This window comes from Netta rufina, assembly GCF_964035555.1.
Source record: "Netta rufina genome assembly, chromosome: 15".
Taxonomy (NCBI): domain Eukaryota; kingdom Metazoa; phylum Chordata; class Aves; order Anseriformes; family Anatidae; genus Netta; species Netta rufina.
This window is the reverse complement of record NC_140138.1, coordinates 14,564,825-14,573,908: the sequence shown is the minus strand read 5'-3', so window position 1 is coordinate 14,573,908 and position 9,084 is coordinate 14,564,825. Positions and strand designations below refer to the sequence as shown.

General features: G+C 61.1%; 1 protein-coding gene across 1 annotated transcript; it reads left to right on the top strand.

The window, feature by feature from the left end:
• Positions 1–3,197: 3,197 nt before the first annotated feature.
• ACTB (actin beta) lies at positions 3,198–7,913 on the top strand. The gene is made up of 6 exons (XM_084295724.1): positions 3,198–3,282; positions 4,693–4,821; positions 5,138–5,377; positions 5,909–6,347; positions 6,656–6,837; positions 7,174–7,913. Exons 2-6 carry the CDS (start codon positions 4,699–4,701, stop codon positions 7,315–7,317), a joined length of 1,128 nt encoding a protein of 375 aa, XP_084151850.1. The 5' UTR covers positions 3,198–3,282; positions 4,693–4,698; the 3' UTR covers positions 7,318–7,913.
• The last annotated feature ends 1,171 nt before the right edge of the window (positions 7,914–9,084 follow it).

The window sequence follows — 9,084 nt, the reverse complement described above, 5'->3', positions numbered from 1 at the left end:
CCAGGGCCGGCTCCCGCTGCCAAGGTCAAGCAAAGCAGCAGGGCTCGGCGGGGGGAAGGCGGCTTTGCTCCCGTGCCCTCTTCAACACCCGCAGCCAAATCCCCCCGGGGATGGAAAACGGTGGATTTCTGCTGTTTTCCAGCATGATAGAAAAGAATAATTTGCCTGGGGAGGGGGAGATGCTGGGTGCGAGGACAGCCTGCCCGCCGGGGGGGATGCAGCGGGCTGGGGGCAGCGGCGCCGGGTGCGTGGAGCTCTGCAAAGGGAAGGGCGTTTGGCCCTGCTGCAGGAGGGGCTGATAAATCGCAGGGAGCTCCCGGGAGATCGATAGGAAGGAGCCAGAACCTCGGGGATTGATGCAGGAGAGCGCAGAGCGAGGCTCGGAGGAGGAGAGGGAGATGAGAGAGGCCGCGAGGCAGCGAGGAGGATGCTGGCGGCCGCGCAGCGGGGAGGTTTTACACCAAATCTGTGCCCGGAGAGGGGGGAGCTGGGGGCTGAGGGGTTCAGGGGGAGCCGGGCACAGCCCCGGGCTTCGTGCTGGGTTTTCACCTCCTGCCGATTCCCGCTGGAGCCGACGTGGCAAGGGCTGAACCGAAAAAGAGGAAGGGGCCGGGATGGCGCCCGTGCAATAGGGGATGTGGCCGGCGCCTTTCCCTCTTCCCCTCGGGGAGCGGGAAGGGAGGGGAGGCTCCCAGAAACATCCCCGAGTTCGGGGCGATGCGAGGCAGCCCGGCAGGCCCCCAAATTTTCCACCTCTGTCCCAGCATCACGATGGCACGGGGCGCTGAGCTGCTGTGCCAAGGGGGGCTGGAAGAGGACGTGTGGGACGCAGAGCCCCCTGTGCCCACCCCAGGGCGCAAAAATCGGGGCGAAACGCGACGAGGGGGGAGGCTGGAGGCCGCCCGGCCGTGTCGGGGCCTCCTCCTCCTCGTCCTCCTCCTCTCCTCCGCATGCTTTTGTCCGAGCCCAAGGTCGGGCAGGGAGAATTGAAGCACAACAGGGGCACGGGGGGGCCGCGGCTGGCTGCGGGGTGTCCGCAGGGTGGTGGCCGCCAGCACCCTCGGGGACATCCCGACCCCACGGATCTGGGGATTGGGGTGCTCCCCGTGCTGTTCCCCTTTTTCTCTCCTCTTGGCTCTTGGGATGGCCCCAGGAGGGTCCCAGCTCGGTCACATCGTGCGCCGGGCACCGTGGGCCACATCCTGCCCATCCCAGAGACGTGCACCCAGCGGGGCTGGGGCTGTGTAATCAAGGTGAGCGCTAATTGCTCCGTGATTCCCCTCCTCATTTCCCATCCGCTGGTGGCCTCCCGGTGACGCTCCCGGTCCCAAACCCGTGGTTTTTGTGGGACGTTTTCCTGCCGGGGCCGCCTGCAGACCCCTTATCAGCGGGTGCCGCGCGCCGTCAGCGCCACCCGTGCCTCGTGGCTCCCCTTCTTTGACGCGCGAGCTCCTAATTAATAACCAGCCCTTTGAAAAGCGGAGCGCAAACAGTAATTAATTCCCCGCCAGGTAGGTAATTAACAGCGACGACTCCCATTTTACCCCCGGGATCCGGCACCGTGTGCCCGCGGGGCCGCTCCGCACCACCGGGGGTAGCACCGGGGGGGTGGCACCGGGTGCTGGGTGTCCCCGCGGCCACCCCCGGCCAGGGGGGGACGAGGCCGGGTACCCGGAGGCCACCTCCAGTCTCCAACTGGGAGGATTTTCCAGGGGTCCCCGTCCTCTGCGCCCCATCCTCGCAGCATCCCCGCTGCAAAAAGCCCCTGCAATGCCCACCGAGGGCGTGCCGTGAAAAATGGGCGTTTTTAGCCATTTCCTTTCATTTTTCCAAGCATTTTGTGTTTGGTCATTCATTTTTCTGCCCTACCAACCCCGTTCTTGACCTGCCAAGAGCGGGCACTGGAAGTCCCCACGCTGACGTCTGCCTGCTCCGAGCCGGCAACAGCTTGCGGGCGGCTGCTGTGCCTTTACTTACGGGCCTCCTTAATTAACTTAATTAACCAGCCCGTGCTCGTGCAGCGCTGCGGAGCTGCGAGGCCCCGTGCAGCTGCCCCTGGCCGCTCTGCAGGCGCTGCCCTCACTGCGATCCTCATCCCCTGCTGGGTGCCTGTGGAAAATGGGAAAGTTGTGAAAATCACCCAAATTCAGCCAAATTCTTGCTTTTGTGTGCAGGGCAGGGCTGGGCTCTGCTGGGCTCCGTTCCTGTTTCCTGATGCCTGTGGCTGGTAATGGGCTGGGGGGGCACTGAGCAACATGCACCGGGCACTGTGCACCAGGTACTGGGCAGCATGCACCATGCACCGAGCACCATGCATAGGGCACCATGCACAGGACACCATGCACAGAACACCAAGCACCACGAACTGTGCACCATGCAGTGGACAGCATGCATTGAGCACCATGCACCGAGCACCATGCACAGGGGCAACATGCACCATGCACCATGCAGTGATCAGCATGCACCAAGCACCATGCACCGAGCACCATGCACAGGACACCATGCACCGAGCACCAAGCACCAAGCACTGAGCACTGTGCAGTGGTCAGCATGCACCAGGCACCATGCATTGAGCACCATGCACCATGCACTGTGCACCATGCAGTGGTCAGCATGCACTGAGCACCATGCACAGGACACCATGCACCGAGCACCATGCACTGTGCACCGAGCAGTGGTCAGCATGCACCGAGGGCCATGCACCGAGCACCGTGCACTGAGCACTGAGCAGCGGCCGCTCCCCATTTGTGCACCCTGCTTCAAAGGGACAGCAGCGGGGGTGGCCGTGCAATGCCCCCCCCCTAATCAAAGCAGTGCCAAATCGGGGTGTGGCGTTGCACCCCCCCCCCAAAAAAAATAAAAATAAAAATAAAATCAATAAATCGCCCCCCACCCATTTAATTATTTATTTATTTGTGTATTTGTTCCGCTGGGGGGGGGGGAGGGAGGGGAGGTTGGGGGGAGGGGGGGGGGCGCGCGCGCGCGCCGGGCGGGGCGGGGCGGGGCGGGCGCGCGCCGGGGCGGGGCGCGAGGAGGGAGGGGGGGAGGGAGGAGGAGGAGGGGGCGGAGCCGGCGCGCGAGGCGGGGAGGCGCGGCGGGGGCCAATCAGGGCCGCGCGCTCGGAAAGTTTCCTTTTATGGCGAGGCGGCGGCGGCGGCGGCCCGTATAAAAGGCGGGGCGCGCGGCGGGCGGGAGTCGCTGCGAGCTCTGCCTTCGCCCCGTGCGCCCGCCCGTGCCCCGCTCCCGCCGCCCGCCCGCCTTTGACCGCGCAACTCCCCGAAGGTGAGGGGGGACCGGGGGGTAAAAGGAAGGGGTGGGGAGGGGGTATAGGGGGCCCTCGCCTCGCTGGCGGTGGGGTTTGGGGTCGGTATCCGTGGGATCTGCTCGGCGGTGGGGGGGTGTGAGGGGTCCGGGCAGCGCTGTGGAGGTGGGGGGGGTGTGAGGAGAGGAGCGCTGAGGCGCTTTGGGGTGCTGAGGGGGGTGCTGGAGGTGTGAGGGGGGGCTTTATGGTGTGCCCCCCCCTCTCCTAACGTGGTGTGTGCGGTTAATCCGCCTCCTAAGAGGATTTGTGGCGGTGGGCTGGGGCGTGGGGCTTTGTCTGATGAGGGCTGCCCCCCTCACCCCCCCCCCCCCCCGGCCCTGCTCTGGGTGTGTGTGAGGGGATGGGGGGGGGGGGCGGCTCCCCTCAGCACCCCTTGTGGGGTCGAGGGGCGATTCCCCTCATTCTGGTGGGGTCAGGATGGGCAGTGTCCCCTTGTAGGGACTGTGGGGGGGCCACGTTCCCCTTGTGGGGACGGGGGGGCGGCTCCCTCAGCACCCCCCTGCAGAAAACGGGTGGGTTTCTGTGTGTGTGGGGGGGGGTGTGGGCGGCTCCCCGTTACGAGGGGCGCTCTGGAACAAAGGGAAAAAAGAGGGGGGGGGGTAAAAGAGGAGGAGAAGCCCCCCGTGTGCAGGGCAGGGCCGGCACCGCTCGGGCACATGTCCCAGCAGCCGCCCCCGGCCGGCACCACCCGCAGGCAGAGCCAGGGCTCGGCTCCATGCACCCCCCCACCCCGGTACCCCCCGGGGCCGAGCCCGGTTCCCTGCCCCTTCCCGAAGCCGGCAGCACCGGGAGCTCGGCGGCTGCCTGCTGGAAGCCGCCCCCCGGAGGTGTGCGGGTAGCTTGGGCGTGACGGGATGAAGAAGAAGAAGAGGAGGAGGAGGAGGGGAGGCAAGGAGGGTGGCGAGTGCCCCCTCCCCAGGAGGTGGCAGCCCCCAAAGAGGGTGTGGGGGGGGGGTGGGGAGTGGCTGCGGGGCTCCCCGGGGCTGGGGAGGGGTCGGGGGAGTGGCTGGCGGCGGCCCCCCGAAAGCTGGCGGCTGGCGAGGAGCGGCGAGCTGCAGCCTTATTGCCTTTTATGGTAATAATGCGAGAGGGCGCAGGGACTTCCTTTGTCCCAAATCTGTGCGCTGCCGAAATCTGGAAGGCGCCGCACCCTCTAGCGGGCGCCGGGTGAAGCGGTGCAGGCTCTGGCAGGAAGGAAATGGGTGGGGAAGGCCCTCGGAGGCATCGCAGAGCCCCGCACACGAGCCCTGTGCACCGCTGGCTCTCCCCTCTCTGGCTGCTGCCTCCAGGGGCGATTCCCCCTGCAGGATGGGGTTTGGTTGCTGGTGTGTGGCCGGCGGTGCTCACGTTCCATCTCTCTTCTTCCGCAGCCAGCCATGGATGATGATATTGCTGCGCTCGTTGTTGACAATGGCTCCGGTATGTGCAAGGCCGGTTTCGCCGGGGACGATGCCCCCCGTGCCGTCTTCCCATCCATCGTGGGTCGCCCCAGACATCAGGTACGATGTGGCTGGGGTGCTGCTTCCAGACAATGGAGAGGACCTTCGGTGAAATCATTTCTGCTAAAGGCAGCGAGCTGCAAGAAGCCCTTTTATATTTCCTATGTGACACAAGAGGCTTCTGCACTGCAACAGGAACTGGCTGAGTGCACAGCCTCCTGTGGAGCCTTCATGCAGCATGCGTTGGAGCTGCTGACTGAATGATTTCTCTGACATGAGAGGAACAGTAATTATAGAGATGTGGCTTTGGAAAATGTTACCTGCCTAACAGGGCTTGTCCTTCGGTTAAACTTCATGCTTTTTCTTTGTTGCGCAGGGTGTGATGGTTGGCATGGGCCAGAAAGACAGCTATGTTGGTGATGAAGCTCAGAGCAAAAGAGGTATCCTGACCCTGAAGTACCCCATCGAACACGGTATTGTCACCAACTGGGACGACATGGAGAAGATCTGGCACCACACCTTCTACAATGAGCTGAGAGTAGCCCCTGAGGAGCACCCTGTGCTGCTCACAGAGGCTCCCCTGAACCCCAAAGCCAACAGAGAGAAGATGACACAGGTGTGTAGAACTCCTGAGCTTGGAGCTACAGCAGATGTTGCTGCAGGCCAGCTCTCCTCTTCCATGTTGCCCTCTCTCTGCCTTCACCACTGTTCTCCCTTTTTGCCATCTTTGCAGGGTTTTCCTTTCCTGACCTGAGTCTCCTCTTTGCTGGACCTTGACAGGTTTTGTTTGCTCTTCTAAGCTGGCTTTCTCTGAGACTGAACTAGCAACTTGTCTAACTGCTGTTTCTGACTAGACACTAATCCATTTACTGGCCTTGAGTGACCGTACCGTAGTTGATCTGGCACTTGATTGTCCCTTGCTGTGTCATGCGGATGGGCCTGTGGCGGTGGTGTCCTTGCTCAGGCTCTGACCTGGCAGGTGTGGGTGGAGGCCAGGCGAGATAAGCACCCCTCCTTCCTGGGGGAGCAAAGATGAGGCTCTTATCTGGGGGCAAAAGTAAAACCACTTGCATGGACTTGGTTTAGGCCTGTAGCGAGAACCTCGTTTTGTTCTGTTTGACTCAACCTTGCCTTCTCTCTCCCCTAGATCATGTTTGAGACCTTCAACACCCCAGCCATGTATGTAGCCATCCAGGCTGTGCTGTCCCTGTATGCCTCTGGTCGTACCACTGGTATTGTGATGGACTCTGGTGATGGTGTTACCCACACTGTGCCCATCTACGAAGGCTACGCCCTCCCCCATGCCATCCTCCGTCTGGATCTGGCTGGCCGTGACCTGACGGACTACCTCATGAAGATCCTGACAGAGAGAGGCTACAGCTTCACCACCACAGCCGAGAGAGAAATTGTGCGTGACATCAAGGAGAAGCTGTGCTACGTCGCCCTGGATTTCGAGCAGGAGATGGCCACAGCTGCCTCCAGCTCCTCCCTGGAGAAGAGCTATGAACTCCCTGATGGCCAGGTCATCACCATTGGCAACGAGAGGTTCAGGTGCCCCGAGGCCCTCTTCCAGCCATCTTTCTTGGGTAAGTCCAGCTCGTTTTGGAGACCCTGTGCCCCTTCTGTTTAGGGTCAGCTAGAGACTGGGAGTCAGCTGCCAGAGTACTTGTGTTCTACTGCAAAGTCTTAACCTGTCCCATCACATCTCTCAGCCTGGAGCTGTTGAAGGACTCTCAGCAGTAGAGCAGGAGGCTGAGCATGTCAGATGTGGCTTTGCCTGTAGTGCCATCCCCTTGAAGAGTTATGATTGTCTATCAGTTGCCCCCAGTAGCTGCTCAGGCTCTCTTCTGTGTTCCCCAGCCCTTGCTGACTTGAGACTGCTCCTTCCTCACAGGTATGGAGTCCTGTGGCATCCACGAAACTACCTTCAACTCCATCATGAAGTGTGATGTGGACATCCGTAAGGACCTGTACGCCAACACGGTGCTGTCTGGTGGTACCACAATGTACCCGGGCATCGCTGACAGGATGCAGAAGGAGATCACAGCCCTGGCACCCAGCACGATGAAAATCAAGGTAAGCTGGAGCCCTGGGAGCCTCCCAGCGCACCTCCTGCTGCTGAAATGCAAATGAGTGGGTGGAGGGCCCTGAGCTAAACTCCTACAGGAGGTGGGAACCACGCTTGGAGCGGTGCAGCCTCACCACCCTGCTGTGTGTGAGGTGGCACCCGCTCAGCCCCGTGAATAATGGGATTTCTGTGCTGCGAGTGGGGGTGGTGTGCGTGAGGCCGTGCCCTAAATAAGCCTGCTCGGCCCTCGGAGCGCCTTGGCGAGGGGATTAGCTGCTGCAGGGCTGCGCAGGAGCAAACCTCGTAGCAGCACGCTGCAGCTGAGCACCTCTTCTCTCCCGCAGATCATCGCCCCGCCTGAGCGCAAGTACTCTGTCTGGATCGGAGGCTCCATCCTGGCCTCCCTGTCCACCTTCCAGCAGATGTGGATCAGCAAGCAGGAGTATGACGAATCCGGACCCTCCATTGTCCACCGCAAATGCTTCTAAACTGGACTGTTACCAACACCCACACCCTTGTGACAAAATGAAACCCATAAATGCGTGTAAAACAAGACAAGATTGGCATGGCTTTATTTGTTTTTTTTGGCGCTTGACTCAGGATTAAAAAACTGGAATGGTGAAGGTATCAGCAGCAGTCTTAAAATGAAACATGTTGGAGCGAACGCCCCCAAAGTTCTACAATGCATCTGAGGACTTTGATTGTACATTTGTTTCTTTTTGTAATAGTCATTCCAAATATTGTTATAATGCATTGTTACAGGAAGTTACTCGCCTCTGTGAAGGCAACAGCCCAGCTTGGAAGAGCCGATACCAGTTCCTGGTGTTAGGTTGTAAACGCTTGTCTGTAAATTATGTAATCCAACAAGTGTCTTTTTGTATCTTCCGCCTTAAAAACAAAACACACTTGATCCTTTCTCTTTGATTTGTTCAGCGAGCGGGCTGTGTTCCCCAGTGATAGATGTGAATGAAGGCTTTACAGTCCCCCCTGCCTAGGAGAAGTGCCAGTATGCGGGGGAGAGAGGGGCTACCTGTACACTGACTTAAGACCAGTTCAAATAAAAGTGCACACAATAGAGGCTCGACTGGTGTTGGTGGTTCTTTCTTTATTCCTGACGGTTGGTACCTGCTCTGATCTCGCCGTGCCAGGCTGCGGGGGTCGGCTATCGCGCTGGGGTGGGAGCCAGGTGGCTGCTGGTGATACGGGGAGCAGGAGTTTGGCTCCTGGGCTGGAGATCCCCAGCTGGTGCAGGGGTGGGCAGGGCATGGTGCTCCTGGAAAGAGCGGGGTTTGGGCATCCAACCCCTCCAAAAGGCTGCCTGTGCTTTTCTTCCCTCATTTTCCAGTGGAGCAGCTGGTTTCTCCCTGGGATGGAGCTTCTCCCTGGGACAGAGCTGCTTTGGTGTCCCCACACCGGGTGTGTGGCCTCTCCTGCTCCTCTTTGGGGTGTCTCCCGCCAAGCAGCTCACTCTGCTTCACCCCACTCGTGGCCTGGGAGCGAGGGAGGCCTGAGCCGAGGCTGGGAGACTCATGCTCTGGCAGGCTGCCGGCTGGGTGGAGGCAGTGAAAGCCTGTGAAGTGGATGAAATGCACTCAGCGCAGGGCCACGGGGCTCTTACACAGGGGTGGAGCAGGGAAAGGGCGCAGCGAGGGAGCTCTCCCTTGTGCCCTGACACCCATGGAGAGTGGAGAGCGGGGCCGGCTGATGCTTTGCGTTCCCAATTCCCCCCCCAGGAGCTCAGAGCCTGGCTCGCAGGCACGCTGCCTTCCCCAGGCTCCCGCAGCCTTGCCGGGCTTTGAAGAGCTAATGGCTGCTGCGCTGGTGTCACGCTCGCAGCAGATGAAAGGCAGGGAACTGGCTCCGTGGGCTCTTTAATCCTCTGCCTGCCCTGATCCTGCTCCGGCGTCACGCTGCGCTCGGGGTGGACCTGCCCTTTGTCTCCCCAGCCTCCCTCCTGGGCTGTAGGTGCAGACACTGGGCCGGGCAGACTGGAAGCTACTGGAAGCACCAGTTTGCCACGGGGGAGGTGGAACTGGTTGGTTGGGGCCTAACTGGGCTCATAACCCTGGGGTCCTGGGGAAACGGGGCGAGGAGGAGGCGATGGCAGCCGCTGGGGGTGGGAGCAGGGCAGGAAAAAGGCCAGGAGGGATGATGAGAGGGAAACGGGGCGCCAGCTCTGCTCTCCTGCCCTCGGTCCTCCTGAAGCAGCCTCTGATCGCTGCGGAAAAATGCGTTGAGACACAAAGAACCGGTGG